We start from the raw sequence: 20,895 nt of genomic DNA, 5'->3' as shown, positions 1-20,895 counted from the left end.
TTTTTATTTTAAATAGGCTTTTGTAATAAAAAGTGCTCACTTCAATGCGATTATAAACTCCAATAAATCCCAATTCAAGCAAAAAATGCTCGCTTGAACATGAATTTTGCATGACTTTTGGAAATCACCTAGACGGTACACTTAACGATCGTCTGTATGTATCTACCGATCTGTACCGATCGACTACAAAGCCGGCTCTTACAACACCTTATTACGTTTATAGGTGTACTTTGAGATTAGATATTTGTAAAATAATTTTATTGTCATACTTCTGTTACTGAGCAGAATTGTACACATCGCATGGGGCTCAGATAAAATACGCTGATGTTCATGCATGTTTATCTATAGAGACGATATGCGGACACTCGGGCTGTTACGACCACCGGTCGCTGTAGAGGCCGACAATAGACAAACAACTTTCTAGTTACGGTCGCTTAATCCCTAGTAATACGGACAATTACCTCACCGGGAATATAAACTGGAACTTGGTACAAATCCACAGGTGGTCTACCATCTTTAAACTTTGAAATACTTTTAATAAAAATCAGCATTAAATATATAAAGTGAAAGCTTCAAATCAAAACACTTTATGAGTGCTGTACGACTTTACTGATGATATTTTTAAAAATGAAAGGAATTTTCTATATCTGTACAAAAAGAAACAATGAAGACAGTCGGTGTTTATTTTTTTGTAATTTAAATTATAATAATCACATCTTAATACTCGATAATAGAATGCATTACAGCAACCACACTTGCGCGGGAATTACACTTACCGGTCTACACTCGCTTAATTGCTCAGCTTCTTGCTTCCTTATCGCACAGTGGGCGAGTCGGTCGTATCGATCACCGTTTCACCGACTGACTGATCAATCGCCCTGAGCGGTCGGGCCCTCGCTTCTATCCGCTGACTCGTCCGAATGGCTCACCCGCTACAAGGCCACTCGGCCTCACCGCTCACTGTACTAATCGCATGAGCCGAGCGTTCGGCAGGTGTGATTCCCGTTTGCTGGACTGCCGCGTGAAACTGTCATTAAACTTTCAAAATGTAGGTTGCGAATGGTGACGGATTACGACTACTCATTGTGGTGCCAATGTAGCGGATGTCTGAATATGTCAGTTTACTTCGCACCGCATCCTCCGAGTTTATAGAATCTTCTTGAGGAGAGAGTCGAGGGCGTGCTGCACGGTGGGAGCGAGGGCGGGGGCGGAGTCCGGAGCGGGGCAGGGCGCGGGCGCAGGCGCAGCGGGCTCGCTGCACAGGATGCTCATGATACGCTGCTGCAAGTCGACCTGCGCACGGCTGCCGTCCGTCGCCACGGCCGCCGCGCCCAGCTCCTGACGCACGCGGCGCTCGCGCTCCCCGCGCACGAACCCCAGCACGGTGTCGTACTGGAGCACGGTGAGCGGGCAGCCGGCCGCCAGCTGGCGCAGGTGCCCGAGCAGTGCGGCGCGGCCCGCCACGGGCCCCGAGCTGCGATACTCTGCCCAATTGCGCTGCAGCAGATCCAACGCGTCCTCCAGCGGCATGTTGCGGTGCTCCTGCGCCAACCCGTGCAGGATGTTCAGCGTGAGGGAGTGGTGCTCCAAGTTCTGGGGCATGACGAGGATGGCGTACAGACAGCCGCGCGAGCTGATATTGCCCAGCACCCTTCCAATAGGGACGTCTTCATTGGGAAACAGTAGATCCACCACCAGCCCCAACCTCTTCAACTTGCTCTCGATGAACTCTGCGTATTCTCTGTAAGAATAGTATATTTACTCGATATTAATATTTGAGGCGATAACTTTTATGGTAAATAATTTAACTAAATATTTTCTTTGTGTAAAATCACTAAATAAATTTGATCAGACAACTGGTTTACACGTCGAACATATACGACTCTTGTGAATTCTTTCTACACCGAAGCTAATCTTCTAGTCTAATCTAATCTAAACTCTACAAGTCAAGGGAGGGAGGAAATCGCTCAAAGAAATAAGTGGTATTATAGTGACGATGCGCTTATAAATGCTTTTTATAGTTCTCATTACAGTAAATACCATCTTTTACGCCCCCAGATTTAACGTTTTCCTGCTTTTTACACCGAAATGTTCAAGTCCTATTTTTTTTTTTACATACAAATTTACCCCAAATTAATGTTTTTAAAATTTTTCGAAACCCCGGTTTTACATTCAAGAATTTTTGAAATACATTCCTTGTGTCATAAAACTTAAGTAGGTCAACACCAAAATGCCGTGTTATTGCATTATTCTACCAAACACGATAAAAGTACGTAAACAACGCATCTTTTCTAACCTAATGTATTATACACATAACTTTAGTATGAATAGACAAACATCTCTCATTACTGATTTCAAGGTCGTAAAATTTCCGAAACTGTCCTAAACATTATAGAGGAAATAACAATGTTACGCGAGAATACATAAAAAGGCTAAACCATTGTTTGAAACTAAATTCAAAAGGGCTGTAATCAATCCTTTTTTTTACTGTTTGGTTATTGTTGTTTAGGGTCAATTTTTAATATGTTTTCAAATGAAATTCGCCATACTGACATGTTACTTAATCTTTAATATACTATGTGAAAAAACTTCCCAAAGTCCCTGTGTGGTAACCTGATGTTACCCATACTAAATTTTATTTCCTAGCCGTTAAAATATAATAATTGTGAAATAAACTTCACATACTCTTAGATGATAATCTTATTGATCATAATTATTCATTTTGAATTGAAAAATACCTCAAATAAAGCATTTAAATGTAAATTATAACGAAATTGTCAAAAAACCATATTTCATGTGACAACTCGCACAGAGCGTTAGTATGTCTGCGTACTGACTACGGGCTACTGGCGGCTCCTTATCTCTCTGTTACGATTATGCTTGTACACTATACGGCTATACAGCCGTTAAAAAATTAAATCCAAATTATTATTTTATAAACTGTTATAAGTTCTATGACACCTTTCCATTTAAGGTGTAATGACATTATTTTTATGTTCACAAAAGTCAACACTAAGATCAAGCACTTGAAGATTGATTTATTCTCAAAGTGGAATCACACAAAGATAATATTTCTGCTAGATTCATTTAGGAAATTCTTAATACCAAGTTTTTTTTTCCTTTATTAGGGCCTTCTACCAAAACTTAATAACATCGTCCGAAAACAAGTTACATTAATAAACATAAGAAAAACATAAACAGAAGGAAATAACAATATAGATACAAACAATAGACAACAAAAATATATGTACAAGAATAACATCAAAATATCAATTGTAATAATAAACACACATCCAAACCAACAGAAAAACCTACCAAAACCTGGTAGTGCCTTTTTAACAATTATAGAACAATTACAACAAAATTATCAAAATATTAACAAACATAATCTTATATTAATGATAAATTATAACTATTAAATTAAAGAACATTTAAGAGAAGGTAATATAGAAGTCTAGGCATCTACGGGGCTTATGACCTGTCAATGGCTGGTTTAAGTGGCCACTTTACACACTGTGTAACATTCACCATTCTGCCTATATTGGAACATCTATATTCCTTCAATTCTTTCATCTGTTGATGTTTGTGAAGTTAAAGAGCTGAAACCTTTATTTATGCGGGTGAGATTCATCTAATTGAATTATTTCACCTGCATAATAGGCAACGCCTGAAAATATTATTTTTTCAATTTCTATACTTCTTCATGGACCAGGTAATTTATCAACAATATTTTGAGTTTGTCCAAATTTTTGTAGACAAGGACTGGATTCAACTTCCTGGGGAGCTGTTTATATTAACATTTTATAACAGAGATGAAGAACATTTAAGAGAAGGTAATATAGAAGTCTAGGCATCTACGGGGCTTATGACCTGTCAATGGCTGGTTTAAGTGTTTTATATATCTGTCTCAGGGTACTCGAATTTTTGTAATTTTCGGAGATCCTGGTGGACAAAATATTTCATATAAAATGATCTAATATACCTAAATGTGATATATTTTTTTTTCTTATGTATTAGGGTTTATTTGAAGATTGCAAAAAATTTCGTGGTAATGTTCAAAGCAGTTGCTGAGATATTAATTAATGAATGCGAATTTGCAACGCTGGTTACATCATAGGAACGGGCGGGTCGAAATGATTTTCTGTTCGTCTGGTTAAGGACACACGGAATATTTTGAACGCATTCTCGTATGTTACTAGAACAAATTCGGCCTAATGGTATTAAGTGCGTGATTATTTTATGGCGTACAAATACAGCCGCGATAGCAAACGGCTTCTGGGCTTCATCATCATTTCCTTTCCGCACCTAATGGTGCATAGGGCACTGCATTCATACACCAATAGCAGCGTATCTTTATCATTTTTGTAACATGAAGGTAAGATGATCAGTCTTACGCTTCAGGTACCAGTCGGAAATAGGAAAGATATAACTCAGTTTCCAGTGATCTGGAAAATGACCTGAAGAAAGTGATTTATTAAATAGAAGAAATAGTGGATAAGCAAGAGTTGAGGCACACTTTTTTAGAAATAATGGTGGAATATTGTCTGGTCCAGAATTTTTATTTTGATCTAGGAGAAGAAGTTGTTTTAAGATGTCTTTAAAATCAATGTTAACATCGAATAAATTATAATTTGTGGAAGTTTCGAATATTGGGACATTATTCATTGTTGCGGTCGTGGATTTAACAATTAACACATCTTAGTCATTTATAAAAGGGACTTTACTACTCGCTTCCGTAGGGAGCAAACACGATCCGCATGTTTTCGAGACGAGATTTTAAGGGCCACCGGTTGAGAGAGGAATGTCTCTAGCGAAGTTGATGCCGAATGATTTGTAAAGTACGCAGTGTCTCTGACGGATTTAAAGTGAAGTTGGATTCGGAAATTAAATAAACATTTTCAGCATAGAATCCAACAAATCAGACGTCACATTTATAATTGAACTGAGACAGCTTTACTTCCGTGTCATAATTTTAAATCGATATTTCACATCCACATTTTAGTCAGTATGTTTTTCTAAGAGCAGCCATCGAGTCAAAAGCACTCTCCGGGATTTTAGTTCTATTTCACAAACAGAACTGTATTCTTTATCCGCCTGGATACACAACTTTCATAAACTCTTCTTAAACATCTCCTCCTCTTCTGTTGCGGTAGTAACAAATAGGGTGATACATCAGCAGAGTATACTCACGTCAGGGCCTTGGAGACCACGATGATCTCGCAGTCGTTCTTCTCTGGCGCGCGGTACGGCTCGGCCCCGCGCGCGTACGGTTCTTCAGCCCACTCGGGAGCATACGGCAGGCGGCTCGGGGAGCGCTCCCGGTACGGGGGCGCGCCTCCCTCTGCCCCGTGGCCGGGCATCCTGGGTGACGAGACAACATTAGGTGACATATAGGGAGGGAGAGCCAGTGCCTTAGAGTGAAGCCATATTCACCATACGGAGGACAATACAATATTGCTGGACCTATTGTCCTCATGCAAACAGCGATGGTGATTTAAAGACCATGGGTCTTCTGATCGATTTCGCTCAAAAAAAGCTATTTTTTTTGCCAACAAACGTGATACTCTTTTAATTCTACTTAATAAACCGTGATTTTAATCGAATTTAACAGCTTTCATTGCCCCTTTCACTGTGTGTTCGCTTTAATGCACGGAGGGCTTCAAGGACAGGACAATAGATTACCCCCAGCACTGCCCATGGCCACATCGTACTCGTGCCAACGCGCATGGACAGGACAGTAAGACAAATATTATTTTTGCAGCGTTCCGTGTGAACTACAGCCAAATTGTCCCATTGTCCTATCCTGTGAGGTCGAGGCTGCTCACGGAGCTGGGAAAGGCAATATTGTCCTATCTATTGTAATGACCTCGCGTGTACTGAGCTTAAGGCACAAGACGCGAGGTAGGTTATGAACTTACACGGTCCCACATCCCGCCTTATGACATGCGTCTATCTCCGAGCATTTCTCCGACTGACAAATAAATTAATACATTGCTTTTATTTATTTAGGGCTCCAATATTAATTTCTACGGAGACAGGCGACTCTAAGGTTTAGAGATATTCCCAAAGTTTGATTGAATGGCTTGTGGTTTGTTAAAGTGGTTTTTATGCATTTGGAGTATAATATAACTAATTTTATCAGGGATTGTGAAATGATTTTTTAATAAAATGTCTGTAACAGACGCACGGAGCATGACATAGACATTTTTGCATGTTTTTTTTTCGTAATTTCTTATATCTGAACCTTAAGGGGTTTTTGCATCCCTAGTACACACGGTGAATATACTACAATTACAATTACAATACCTCTGCTTGTTGGGAACAGCGCTCCGGACCACGACCACGCGGCCGCGGCACTTGATCTGTTTGTTCTGGATGGCGTCTTGAGCACTCTCTGAGAGCTGGAACTGGACGAAGCCATAGTTGCGGTTGACCTTGACTCCGAGCACCTCCCCGAAGGGCGCGAAGGCCTCTTCCAGCTCCTCGGGCTCCAGGTCGTCCGGCAGCCCGCCCACGTACACCCGCGAGCGCGACGTCATGTTGTCCTTCATGTCCATCTCTTGGAGCTGCGGCATTTCCCGATAACAAAAACTGGACCTCTCAGGATTAGAACACACTTGCGAACTTTCTTTATCGGTACTCATTTTATTTAGCACGTTGTCATGCAAATGTTTATTCTTAAAACGGGCGATTGGTCGCCCTATATATATATTTTTTTTAAAACAATAACAGATCACCGATAATATTTACAGATACACACGAAACAAAATATTATCGGACCCATTAATCTTTTATAAATGTCCAAGGTATGAATGAGAGTTGCGTGATCGTAAGAGAAAAATATATTTTTAAAAAAGAGTAACCCGTTAAGCCTCTATTTCATAGGCTTGTCAGATGATGGGAAAGAGAAAATATTGAGACTTTACTTACAGAATGCGTTGAGTCATTAGAACAAATTCCCGGCTAATCGCATTTAATGGTTTTTTATTCTTTCTACGCATTATTTCCCCCACAATTTTCACCCCCACGGAGATAACTGTTGACTCAATGCATTATGCACTCATGAATAGCCTCGATATATTTCAAATATTTTTAAATATAGGTGCAAGATGTTGATTTCAAATTTTATGCTGTGCGCAGAATAAAGATTACTCTTTTAAAGCTTTAAAAAAAATATTTTAAAAAATTGTGGGAGAAATAATGCGTTGAAAGAATAAAAAAAGCTTTAAATGCGATTATCCCGCAACTTGTTTTAATGACTTAATGCATTCTGTCAGTAAAGCCTCGACATGGAAGGGAGTTAGAAAAATACGCTACAACATCAAGACCAATTGAGAAAAAAAACTGCGTTAGATCTTTTCTTTCAGCTGGCGGTAACTGAACCCGTGAACCCCGAAGCCAGCTTCTGTGGCCGTCTAACCGATTGCATCACGGCACTTATTACTCTCCTGAAGACAAATTCAACATTTTATATGTAGAGCGTACTTATGGTAAACTTCTTCTTCTTCTTCTTCGTCTTCGTTTTTTATGGCCTTTTCACCCATTTTCAGTTAACTAACTAACTAACTAACCATCACGCCATTTCCCCGGAGGGGTAGGCAGAGAGGATAGAACGCCACACCACTCTGTCCTGGCACACTTCCTTTGCTTCCTTCACATTCATACATCTTCTCATGCACGCACGTCGATTATTCCGACTTTTCACATGACCACTTTCAAGAATTTGTTGTACTTGATAGTACAACAAATTTTCAGTTAGTATTTATATATTTTGAAAACTGTACATATTGTATAACATATTTACATCTTAACACCATTTATTACTAGATATCAACATAGAATTTTAAATGCATGTTTATTGGGTGGGGACAGGAGAGTTAGAATATGAATAGGGAATGGGATGTTTATATCCGAGTGGTCGGATAGGAAATCAGGATAACGATTATATTTCCAAAAAAACATGGTTTAAATCTTCCTCCTCGAGCATTCAGACATTCGCAAGCGGCAGAGTCCCGGACAGGTGAGAACCATTGCAGCGGTGCCCGATGCGCATTCTGCACATGGAGAGGCTTTGCTGTTACATTCGGCTTCAGTCGGAAAAGATGCCTACCCTTGCTATGTGCGAAGTTGCTTCTCCCTTGTCATAACGAGAAGATCACCCAGTGGTAGTAAATTACTATGGACAAGATCCCCGGAGTGGACAGTCTCCTTTGACATAACAATGCTCTTATTTGACGCCTCCGATAAACAAATAAATCGAGTTTCCACGCAGAGCTCGTCTTCATAGTAAACGTCATTACATACTAAACATCAACCAGATTTTTTAAATATAAAGAATGTTAAATTTTGTACATACCTTTTTTTAATGACACGAGTTATTCTTTTAGATGAACTAGAATACGTATCGTATTTGTTACATCCACCAAGCTAAATCATTTGAGCGAAAAAATACAAAATATTCCAATTCACTATTCGTTTTCTGCCACAAATTTTAGCCGACTGCCCACAGATTATTTGACATATGACGGCCCTAGACCATAGATTTTTCTTCTTCTTTATTTATTGGCTCTTTCACCTCCTTACTGGGGTGTTTTAGCAACATCGATTTGCATACAGGTCAAAACAAAATGGCCGTCGTATGGGGCTTTAGTAAATCTGTGTAAAGCTAGGGTTTCCTTTGACAGCGGTGCCCGTATCTTAACGGCCGTAGTGAATGGTGATGCGGTGGACAGCCGTCGTAACGGTGACTAGAGAGTAGTTTCCTAGGAAAACAATGTTATCAACACCGTTTAACATCGTTTTCCTAGGAAACACAAATAAAAAAATATTTATAGGATATATTATACTCAATGATGGCAAAAATATTTTTCGTACAATTTTACTATAGTATAATATATACTGAATTACAAGGAAAAGTTACATTACAAAAGGCAATCAATATCATCATAATTCCCTTTCCGCACCTAATGGTGCATAGGGCACTGAATTGGTCCACCAATCGCAGTGTATCTTGATCATTTTCGTTACAGGAAGATAAGATGATCGGTCTTACGCTTTAGATACCAGTCTACGGACTATAAAATATTCTAGTGTAAAACACACTTTTAAATAAATATTTCATGTCAACAATGTCGGGAATCGAACCCAGACCTCTTGTATGGTATGCAAACGCGCTGACCACTCTGCAACATGAGGCTGACAAAAAATATATACAAAGAAATCAATATACACAAATAAAAAATAATTCAACAATGTTTTGAGTATGTCCAAATGTTTGCAGACTGGCTGGATTTTCTCCCAAGGGAGTATTTTATTTATTTATTTATTTTTTATTTATTCACACTCTTTATCAAAATACAATTCCATGTTCACTTTGCCCAGCTAACAAGGGTACATACCCCGTTCCAAGCTAGGCAATTACATTTAATATATTATAATAGTTAACAAATTAATATAGAGCACAGAAAAACAAAATATAAACTTATTCGGATACACATTTTGATTCATATACATACAGACATACACATATATACACACATATATATAAATATACACATGTACATACACACACACGTACATACACCCATGCGCTTACACATACATACATTCATAAAAACATAGACAATTTATTTATGCGAAACTTCATGGTTGTCATCTATAAATATTTTTTTTTAAAATTATTCCTTATTTTTTATATTTTAATATTTAGATCTAAATTTCTCTCAACAGAGAGGGAAAACATTTTTGAGGGGGTATTCCCCCCTATTTGGAGTGGCTTTATGACCTATCATTAGCTGGTTCAACTGGCCACTTTACACATGGTAAAGGTTTCAGCTCTTTAACTTGACAAAAATCAACAAATTGATGAGTTGAGGAAATGTGGATGTTTAAACATGGGCAGAATGGTAAAGGTTAATAAATGGACATTTCTAACTCACTATTTACACTAATTGATACACTTAACATTGGGATAGGGGATAGTTGAAAATATTCAAAAGTCACTGCACTTTGCTTTTTAAAAATGGTCCAATCGCCGAATCCGACACTTGTCACTAATTTATCACAAAGCTCATGGAAATAATAAAAACGTTTGGCAGTCACGTACTTCTGGTTTGTGGTTATACTATTTTTAATAGTAAAATGCAATTGCAGGCACTTTCCCGGGAAGCTGTGGTTGGTGTTGATAAGTAAGATGAACAGTTGTGAAGAACATATGGTATTGCTGTTTTTACTGGTCGAATTTTCGATAAAAGGACGGTTTTTTTTCCATATAACCGTTTATAATGGAAACCTTCCTCTCGATCTCTGATGGTAAGAAATGAGCTTCAAATACCTGAAAATGCAATAAAATATATATATTAGCTGTATGAATGTATAAAATCATGTAACTCTATTAAACATATTTTTCATTCATTCTACTTAATGAAACAATATTTTTAGGTTAGGTTTTTTTTATTTTACAAAAAACAGTCATCAGTTGTTATTATCATTGAATCAATGTAATATACCATTAGTTATTATTAAATCAATGAAGATGTTACAGTAAAAAAATTGAATAAACCTAGTCTTGAATTTGATGTTGGAGTAAAATCTTTTCGCCTTTATCCACTTTTCTCTCAACATAATGTCTTTTGGAAATGACAAAAGATGAACTCTAGGACCCCTTGAATAATTTCCATTGCAGTTTGATACACTACACATGCCGCTACCACTTTTTTCAATTAAATAGATTTTAATTGAACGAGAAAACACAAGCACGCCGCTCCGGGTCTGTTTACAAATAAACAGTGGCGTCGTGTCCAGTCACGCAGTTGCGTTAGTTTGTATGGCCCCATAGTTTATTATTCGGCAGACGGCAGTAATGGTCGTGCGCAGGTCTGTATGTAGATCGGTGATGGTTTTAGCCAGTGTCGAGTTTTTGATAAATTCACACAGCGTTTATTTATTTATTTTCAGTTCACAAACAGTAAAAGATATCACAATATAAATACAATTTATAAAAGAAAAAAATAATAACACTTAACGTCTTTCACCAATTATATGTGAACACAAAAGAAAAATGAAAAATTGTGTGTAGACCAAAATTTAGTTTTCATTGTATGTTATTAAAGCAGTTTATTGGAATTTTTATAAGATTAATTTTATTTAAAATATATGCCGTTTATACAATCGAATAGAATTTCACTAGAATATTAATAAAGTCTAGTAGTAATAATAAGTTGTCTTAAATGTATATCAATAATTATAGTAATAATAGTCACAATCAAATTTAAAAAAATATATATGCAAGAATATGAATTTAAATAAACTTAAAAATATAAAAGATTAAAATTTAAATTAAATTATTGTAAAAATTAGTTCGACGATATCAAATACATCATATTATATACAAATGTAAATATTAATAATATAAGCATTTAAATAAAATTAACAAATGTAAATATGAATATTTGAGTTATCAGAAAGCCTAATATCCATCTATAGGTCTGTCTTCGCCATCACTCTTCCAAGAGTATTTCCTTGTTAAATTTAATTTATTAGAAATAGCAGCTATTACTCCCAGTCCCTCTTTACATGTTGACGCACTTGATTCACGATCTCTTATGTACACCGTGTAGCGGTCGTCAAATAATTCTCCACTAAATATTGTAGAATCAGCGTTGCCAAATCTACTGATTTTTCGATAGATCTACCGATTTTAGGAGCAATCTACCGAATTCGATGGTAATTCCACTGATTTTTAAATATCCCGAACAATTGTTTTTTTCGACATAACAGCAGCCACATCTTTCCCCACTGCTCACTACGATTTTTTAATAATAGCTTACAAAATGAAGTTTATTATAAACGAATTGCTTCAGTAAGATCAACATATCAGAATTAAAAGATGAATGGTTGTGTTTTTTTTTGTAATGATGTAATATATGGAGCTGAAGACACCATCAGAGAAGCAAGTCATAATTTGTTCTTACTCTAGATTTCTTGCAGGTACGAGTACTACTCGTAGTAGCAGTGGAAAAAGGTATGGTAGCCAATATTTGTAACAACGTGTAAATATTTGGGTGTAATTTTTAATCGCATTTATCTAAGCATTTCAAAGCAGATTTTGGAGTAGGGGTGGTGATAGTCATAGCTGTTTTCCACACCTGTAGTCTGTGTTCCACACTTCAAGTTCTGCTTTGACGACAGATGTACTTCTTCCGGGTAGCACTGCCGAATACATGAAAATTGCGTCTTCAATTTCAGAACTGGCCGCAAAATTTGAAGGTAACACATCAGATAATGCCAATACTACTTTACGGTGTTTCGCAAACCTCTTGATTAATTGTTGGATTGTGTGCTCTAGAAATTGATGAATAAATTTATTTTGTAATACGGCATATATTTACGTCAACAGTTGGAATGTACTCGATGAACATCTCCTTGATGTTTAACATCTTTAAATTTATTAATTTATATTAATAAATTTAAAAGATATATTTATCGCAAGCACAGCGAGACTTGCCCCATATGCGCAATGTCAGTCATCTCGTCAGCGAGAATAGTAAAAAAAATGCTTCCTTTACTTCACCTATTTTCTTATGTTGAACAATTTCACCACAAATGTCTATTATTTCATTTTGGATCTGAGGGCTTGTGTAAAGGGCATTCTTCTGAGATGTGGCCAAATGCTCAGAAAGATCTTTGTCCCCAGATTCAGCTGCGTATCACAACAGTGCTCGAAAATTACCATCATTCTGAAGTGGTTGTTCAGACTCTGGTGTAATGTGGATCCGCCCCAAATCAGTTTTACCTCTTAAGGCTATGCCTCGTTTGCTGCAAAAAAATATTTCTTTTACCGTAGGGATTAGTTTTTTTCGGTTTTCCTGTTGCTGTCTCTTTCTCTCAGAAGATAGTTGCTCATCGACTGAAATAGCCTGAGTAGACATTATTTTAAGGAAGTTATCTGCCAGTTCTGAATTTTGTTTGTGGTATCCTGATTTTGCATGAATTTCAAATATTTCTAGTGCATTTTTCCACTTGCAAAAATGTTCGGTTACAAGCTGGCCAATCCGCTGATGGCCTCCTTTACCTTCATCAAGCGAACGTCTCATTAGAACGCAAATTCTGCAGAACGCTCCACTTTTATATTCAGAATATGACGACAACCAGGGGAATCTTTCCATCGAATTTCATTTTGTAGAAACGGGAAACTTGTAATCATTAGGTGGGGTCCAAGGCTCTTTTAAAATTTGCACATTTAGAATTGTTTAAAATCTGATTACTATTTACGTACTCTTGTATTTATAAGGCAAGTGTTTTCTGTTGTGTTAACTTGAAGTCAATTCACACAAATGACAAAATAACTTCGTTCACTGCAAATTGCAATCGGCTTTACTAGTAATCGGTGATGACTGGCAGCACACAAAGCGACGAGCGAGTGCACGAAGTGCGAGTGGGATAGTATGGGGATACATTACAATACCGTACCGATACGGCACGAAAATATACGAAGATTACCGAATGCGATCGGATAATTGACGACAGCCGGCGGCGGGTGGTAGAGAGGGCGAATCCAAAATACGTTATTAGTGTAATGATTTGTAATAAAATAAGTTATGCCGTTCGCCTATCCTTATTTTAATATTATTGAGGTGGATATTCAGGGAGGGGGTTTGAACCCTCCCCCTGGCTACGCCCGTGGTGAATATTCTAGGTAAGATATTGAACCTTGTGAAGTAATTTAAGAAGTAGATGGAACTGCTAAATCGATATAGTATGTTGACAGTGCCCAGGCAAGATGATGATGAAGTAAATGGCACAGATAAGTAACAAATGACATTCGATGGATAAGCAATTGTCGACGCTTGGCAAGCGCGTGGAGCCAACTTTATGATTCACTCAAATGTTTCTCTAGGGAAATTTTCATTTTTTATTTACGCTTTATTTTCATTTATGCTTCAAGTATTAAGCAGCGGGAATATGCATGGGAAATAAATCTTACTCGTCGACCTTGCCGGGATTCAAACACAGGGGTGGTATTCTGAATCTTCTATACCCCCTAGAGAGTGATTTATTTGGGGAGTTTTATTTTTTGTATTCATTTACACTGATCAATGAACGTAAAATAAGAGTTGCTAACTCTACCAATTTTAGGAGAAATCTACAGAATTTAATGGTAATTCTGCCAGTTTTAATATTTTGAATAATTTTCTATTTTTATGACATAACAGATAACAGTCGCCACCTCTTCCCTCCGTCGCACGGTTTTTGAACTGTTTGTGATATAAGAAACTGTTTCGTAAAAAAAAACAGTTAAGAGTAGTGTGACAAAGTCGTAGCCACCTCCATCCCCCCCCCTCATAAAAAAGGCAAATTGTTTCGGCTGATAACGAATCTATCAAAATCTGTCGATTTCAGCTTGATGGAGGTTGACAACTCTGCGTCGAATAAATATGAACACGTGAAATCAAACATCGCGTTATTATGTATTAAATACGCGCTATAAAGGATAAAAGCGTTCAGAATACCAGCGCTGGTATTACGAACGAACTCAATTTTAACGCGTTGTAGCACGTATTTACGTAGCTACTAAATACTTGCTATAACGCGTCGAAATCTCGTTCATAATAGCAGCCCTGGACAAAATTATTTATTTATTTAATGCCAAGCGCAATTACCAGTACACTACGAGGCCTACACGTTTGTAAGATTTGTAGGATCAAATGAATAAACAAGAATAGCCGCTAAATAAATTTCAGATAAATACAAAAGCATCTAGGATCTATCATCTATATATTCTATCTTCTATATATATATATATAAATGAATCGCCGTGTTGTGTCTCAAAAACCCGAAAACGGCTTGACAGATTTACGTGCGGTTTTTTTGCAAAATTTTCTAATTCACGTACTCAAGGTTTACAAATAATAACAATTTCAATATATTGAGTAGAAAAAAAGTTAGAAGCATAGTTAGATTCTTACGTGATTCTTACACAGAATGAACCACTGCCGGTAAGTGGCGTAGAGTTTGACATTTGCAAAAATAATTATTTATTTGAAAAAATATTATTCCATGTTTGGAATTCAACCACTGACAAGTACCAAGATACCTACGTAATTAAATCCAATATTTGAATATTAAAAATGTTTAGTTTTGGAATTCAATCATAAACAAGTACTTAGGTACCTAGATATCAATGAAAAGTATTTTTCCTTCGATCCGGAAAGTTTTTGCACGCTTTCACGATACAGCCATTTTTCTTTTATTATTATTTATTTATTGACGGACTTATACAGTCCATTCCAACAATGGTAAACACATTTTGTTATACTAAACACAGGTACAAATGCAATAAAATACAACGAAATAAAATTAAAGTTAGGACAAAAAAATAAAAATAATACTACCTCAAGACAAGATCTGGTCTATCTTAGTTCTTTCTTTTCTTTTGGTTTCGAATTAAATGTCAAGGTCACGTCGAAACACGGCTGACGATCAAAGAATTACTAAATTTGCGTTGGGCATGGGTTGAGTGCCATAATTTTAGAGGGCTCAGGGTAAATCACGCTCTGAATTTTCTTAATTAACACATATTCCTGTATTTTCTCCATGGACTATTGGCACTAGAGTAGTGATTTTGATTTGAGCGCAACGAGGCCTCTTAATCAATAAAATAAACGAAAAACGATTGCTAAACCAGCAGGCAAGCCAATGTTTGGAAATTATTATAATTTTTAGTTTTATAATTCAATCATAAACAAGTATTTATCAATGAAAAGTCTTTTTATCTTTATAAGGATAGTTTTTTCACGCTTTCACGACACAATTGGGCCTTTTTTTCAAATACTAAATTTGGTTTCGAATTAAATGTCAAGTTCACGTCAAAACACGGCTGGCGATTAAAGAATGACTAAATTCGCTTTTGGCAAGAGTTATAACATAATTTTAGAAGACCCAAGGTAAAACGCAGTCTAAGTTTTCTTTATTAACACGTAATATATTGTAAAATCTGGCTAGCGGTTAAATAATAAGCGTTGAGCATGAGTTGAGTGTCATAATTTTAGAGGCTCAGATTGTCAGATTATGAGTCAGATTGTTTTTCATTGGCACGTATTCCTGTATATCGTGGTCAAACTGTTTTTCATTGGCACGTATTCCCGTATTTTCTCTCTGGATTATGGCACTATAGCAGTGATTTTCGCACAATTTTGATTTAAGCAAAACGAGGCCTCTTAGCCAATCACATGAGGAGACAGAACGAAAAACTTACCCAAACAACGAATTTATAAATAGCTTAAAAAAAGAATAATAAATAACGTGTGTCCTTATTTACAAAATAACGTTTGCTGAACCAGCTTATAGCAGGCAAGCCAACGGTTCGGGAATAAAAACAATTTTTAGTTTTGGAATTCAACCATAAACAAGTACCTAAGTTCCTACTTAAATTCAATATTTGAATATCAATACCTTTTAGTTTTGGAATTCAATCATAAACAAGTACCTAAGTACCTTATTTTTAATGAAAAGTCTTTTTCCTTTAGTTCGAATAGTTTTTGCACGCTTTTACGACACAATCAAGCACTTTTCTTTTTATTTTAAGACAAATTAAAATTTAACTGCAATATACAAACAAGAAATACAAGGGCGTCAAATAATTTAACTTGCGAACAACCTAGAACAGAAAAAAAATAGTTTTGTATATTCAGCAATAAAGTTTTACAATTCACTTTCTAATGACCTAAAAAATATACAAAACATATACGTACTTAAAAAAACACCCAAACAAAACAGTTCTTACAGCCCGTGTTCGTGATATGTAATGTTAAATTATCGACTTTGTATTAAAAATATTGTGTCATAATAAATTATATACCCTCAGACCAGCACTTTTGCTGATTGGGAATATTTCGTACAAAAAAATATGCAATGTGATGAAATATGTAAAGTTACAACGATGTATTTTGTCATTTTCGTAATTTATTGTGTCAGATTAAATTTCAAGCTCATATCAAAACACGGCTGGCGATTAATTATTTAAATAATTACTAAATTCGCGTTGGGCATTAGTTGAGTGCCATAATTTTGGAAGGCTCAGGGTAAAACGCTGTCTGACTTTTCTTCATCAAAACGCATTCGCATATTTTCTCCATAGATTGTGGCACTAGAGTAGTGATTTTTGCACGATTTTGATTTGAGCACGATGAGGCCTCTTAGCCAATCACACGTGGAGATAAAACAAAAAAACAAATCCTTATTACGAATGCATAAATAGATTAAACAAGTCCAAAATAAATAACGTGTGTAGTTAATTACGAAAAAAACGTTTGTTCAACCAGCTAATAGCAGGCAAGCTAACGTTCGGGCAGGACAACATCTTTCGGGTCCACTTGTATTATAAAAAGTATCGATCCACTCTAATTTTACCGTGTCGTGTGAATTGAACTGATTGTAGCCTCTCGTAATTCAAACTTCAAATGTCAATAACCAGTATAACTATAACCACTGCCTTAGATTTTTAGGTTAAGTACACGGTTTTATTTGTGGCACATACGTTAGGTGATGAGTTATGATTGTGAGATATTATTATGCGGAATGCTGAGAAAAGATAAGAAATTAATCCTTTCTGTGCTGATTGATGTATTTACACTGGCGAAGTCAGCGGCGTGGACCGTGTTGCACGGTCCCGTTTATTCACGGGCCATTCCTAAGGAAATAATAGTTTATTGTTCGGGAATTTACATGTTCTAATTAAAGGAATTAAGGGTATGCTGCCTTTGAAGCTAAATTTAAGACACACAGTAAGTATACAAGCTCTTTGCGGTATTTTTATGTTGACATTATAATTTCATCAAGTTAGGATGATCAAGTGAATGTATCGTAGTTTATCGATAGAATCGTTAGCGGCTATCGATTAGCAACAGAAGAGTTTCGTGACGGGATCGGTTTGCGCAGGATCACGATGCAGTGGCTGCGCTCGGTGGCCTCGTGGCTGTCCAAGCGGGCCGCGCGCGGCAGCCGGCTGGCCTTCAGCGACAGGTACCTGCTGGCTACCAACGTCGCCATCTCCGGCGGGCTGTCCGCGGCCGGAGACTGGCTGGAGCAGCGCTACGAGGTGTACGCGGGGCAGCTAAGCGGCTGGGAGCGCGCGCGCACGGCGCACATGGCCTTCTCGGGACTCACGGTGGGCGTGCTGTGCCACCACTGGTACCGCCTGCTGGATCGCCGCCTGCCCGGGCGCGCGCTGGCCACGGTGCTGCGCAAGCTGCTGCTGGACCAGCTGCTGTTCTCGCCTGTCAGCATCACGCTGTTCTTCGCGTCCGTCGCGCTGTTCGAGGAGCTGTCGGCCGCCGACTTCCGCCAGGAGTTGCGCCGCAAGTTCTGGCGGCTGTACGCGGCGGAGTGGGTGGTCTGGCCGCCCGCGCAGTTGCTCAACTTCTACCTGCTTCCCCCGCGCTACCGCGTCCTCTACGATAACACCATCTCCCTGGGTTACGACATTTACACCTCCCGAGTCAAGCACTTTAAGGGGGACCCTGATGCCGCAGATCCCTTATAGCCCGACTCGCTCATCTTCGCACTTACCCGTGCATCTATTCTTCATGCGTAAATATGTGCGCCTAATAGATTAGATAACTAATTTAGATGTTTTTAATGTAAAATACATTTTTTATTTTGACTCGTAAAAAAGAAACTGCGCGTATGAGCGTACAGATTTTTAACTATCCGAAATGGAATGGATTCTTGTTAAAATATCTTCGACCGATAAGGTCTGTTAATATTATTTAGTCTTTTTGACATTATAAAGGATGTAATCGAGTCCATAGTTTATAATATTATACAAACGATATACATACGGGGTTTAGCAAGTCGCAAAAATGATAATTTTGATATTTCATCACAATAGAGTGGATTTATTAACTGAGTCGTCTTATTTTGGAAACATTAATAAATGATGCGCCTTTCTCTTATTTTTTTTCAAATTTGCGTAAAGCAGGGTCTGCTCTGACTCGATGATTCTTAACTTAAATATGTTTATTTTTGAATATTCCATTTATACATATTATCATAACATACATACTGTGTATTATTTTTGTATCTGTTTTTTATCTTCAATATTATTTGGTAACTCTGTGTAGTATATAATTGACGTCCTACTTACTACCTACTAAGTTAGAGATTTATGAAATAATTCATTATAACACTATTTTTATCTCAATTGTATAAATAAACAAATTAGAAATGCGCAATATATTAGTATGTAATATGCCAATAATTTATCTAAAACACTCCAGTTTGTTAGTGAAAATTCTCAGTGGAAGTTCATTGTAATTTATTATTAAAATAAAAGATGAAAATTCACAAATTTGGGAAAACCAGTGACCAGTTTGCTCCCAGTCTCGAAGATGCCAGGAAAGTTAAGAAACGAGTCACTGGTTTCGGATTTAAGCACTCTATAATAAAACACAAAGGATATCAATTTAAATTACGCATAGTAAAAATTATTCATCAAATAATAAGTGCCGTCTCACTGACTGATTTCATTGTGGCGATAGAAAGGTTTATATTAAAATTTAATAAGCTAAATTAAGTATATACATCGCTAACATTTACTCATTTAACTAAGGTACATAACATTAGTTCAATTTTATTTTATATTTCCACGAAACGTGAAGCATATTGAAAAAATTTAATTTTGGCTTACAAAAATAACAAAACAGTGATAATAAAACCTCAAGTCTCATCGTACCAAATTATTTTCCATTCCACAATTGTGTGTCTGCAAAATGTGGGAAAATCCTAATAAGAGTATTCTTTTTGCTTATCTTAGATGGGAATAACATTTCTGCGGTCAGTACGGCTTTGGCTAACATTACACATTTAGCGAGCCTTTGTAAATTTCCCTTTTGGAACTAAATCAAGATAGGAATATTCTGCCCATAATTAAACATCTGTATCCTAATAAGTCCCCCGAGGATTGAATCCAGTATTTATTTACGATGATTTAGAAATACTAGGAGAATACTCCTATAGAATCAAATCATATCAAAACTTTATAAAGTCAATGAGAATTTCAACAAAAACAGAATTATGAGATAAAACTATAATAAAAATATAATAAGATTGACAAAAATAATAGGCATGTACAATTTCCCAATAGTTCTAAACTACTTGATAATATTATAAAACCAATGTAAAGAATCTGCCTTGGCTGTAAGTAGATAATAATTTGAAAGAAATATTTTTATATGTCAAATTTGTTGATTATTTATAATAAATATATTATTAAAATGAAGGATTATTTATTATTTATTTATTTACAGACTTGTTCAGTTTATTAAGCTATGAAAAATACATTTGATTTTTTTTCATATACCTACAGGTATGATTAAAATAAAATACAGCCGAAGAAAATTAAAGCTAGGTCAAAATATAAATAATAAATACTTTGAGATGAGAATAACTGATTTCTACCTGCCTACAACGGTGATGTTACTTCCTCATTACGAAGGGAAAATGTTACTTCCTCATTACGAAGGAAAAATGATAGGCCTCATTTGGAGCTAATACGTGAGTTGATACATAAATATCCCGCAGTTATAAAATGAGAGTTAGGTTGTGACATGAACTAACGACACTGACCACCAGTTCAATGTTGGTATTAATTGTGATTACAATCACCGAGTAGTTGAACTACCTTAAAGGGTCGGTAAGGGAAGATGCAAAGTTGCATTATGGGTATGAGCGAGTTAGAAATATTGTAAAAACGTCTTCTGTGGTCAGTGAGATGCGGAATATTAGAGAATTGAGGAAAAGGGCAGGTGTTTTTATTTTGTACATTTTACACTTCTTTTCTTGCATGTCTATGCATTCAATATCATCTATGATTCTGCAATACCGCGTAACTTTCAA

The 20,895-nt window shown here is 36.7% G+C and overlaps 2 protein-coding genes across 4 annotated transcripts; one reads left to right on the top strand and one right to left on the bottom strand.

The window, feature by feature from the left end:
• Positions 1 to 665: 665 nt before the first annotated feature.
• Positions 666 to 8,643, bottom strand: LOC148273367 (uncharacterized). Of its 2 annotated transcripts, none has more exons than XM_088238797.1 (4): positions 8,357 to 8,643; positions 6,307 to 6,591; positions 5,191 to 5,361; positions 666 to 1,741 (listed from the first exon to the last, which is right to left on the bottom strand). In XM_088238797.1, exons 2-4 carry the CDS (start codon positions 6,573 to 6,575, stop codon positions 1,147 to 1,149), a joined length of 1,035 nt encoding a protein of 344 aa, XP_088094923.1. In that variant the 5' UTR covers positions 6,576 to 6,591; positions 8,357 to 8,643; the 3' UTR covers positions 666 to 1,146. The 2 variants fall into 2 exon arrangements, with proteins under 2 accessions (XP_088094923.1, XP_088094924.1); XM_088238798.1 differs by having other exon boundaries at positions 6,307 to 6,566; positions 8,357 to 8,532.
• An 8,739-nt stretch (positions 8,644 to 17,382) lies between these two features.
• Positions 17,383 to 20,066, top strand: LOC148273366 (mpv17-like protein 2). Of its 2 annotated transcripts, none has more exons than XM_088238804.1 (2): positions 17,383 to 17,783; positions 17,867 to 20,066. In XM_088238804.1, the coding sequence occupies exons 1-2, from the start codon at positions 17,751 to 17,753 to the stop codon at positions 18,539 to 18,541; spliced, it is 708 nt and encodes a 235-aa protein (XP_088094930.1). In that variant the 5' UTR covers positions 17,383 to 17,750; the 3' UTR covers positions 18,542 to 20,066. The 2 variants fall into 2 exon arrangements, with proteins under 2 accessions (XP_088094930.1, XP_088094931.1); XM_088238805.1 differs by having other exon boundaries at positions 17,389 to 17,783; positions 17,938 to 20,066.
• The last annotated feature ends 829 nt before the right edge of the window (positions 20,067 to 20,895 follow it).

The sequence above is a fragment of the Micrasema longulum genome, unplaced genomic scaffold (assembly GCF_059751315.1).
Source record: "Micrasema longulum isolate JH-2025_06_02 unplaced genomic scaffold, ASM5975131v1 h1tg001970l, whole genome shotgun sequence".
Taxonomy (NCBI): Eukaryota; Metazoa; Arthropoda; class Insecta; order Trichoptera; family Brachycentridae; genus Micrasema; species Micrasema longulum.
Note: the sequence above shows the minus strand (reverse complement) of the source record. Positions and strands in the feature narration are given on the sequence as shown.

Coding starts and splice junctions, on each gene's coding strand:
- LOC148273367 (XM_088238797.1), bottom strand. CDS start 6,575: ATGCCGCAGCTCCAAGAGATGGACATGAAGGACAACATGACGTCGCGC. Junction 5,362..6,306: donor GCTGTTCCCAACAAGCAGAG/GTATTGTAATTG, acceptor CTCGTCACCCAG/GATGCCCGGCCACGGGGCAG. Junction 1,742..5,190: donor GTGGTCTCCAAGGCCCTGAC/GTGAGTATACTC, acceptor CTATTCTTACAG/AGAATACGCAGAGTTCATCG.
- LOC148273366 (XM_088238804.1), top strand. CDS start 17,751: ATGCTGCCTTTGAAGCTAAATTTAAGACACACA. Junction 17,784..17,866: donor AGCTAAATTTAAGACACACA/GTAAGTATACAA, acceptor AATGTATCGTAG/TTTATCGATAGAATCGTTAG.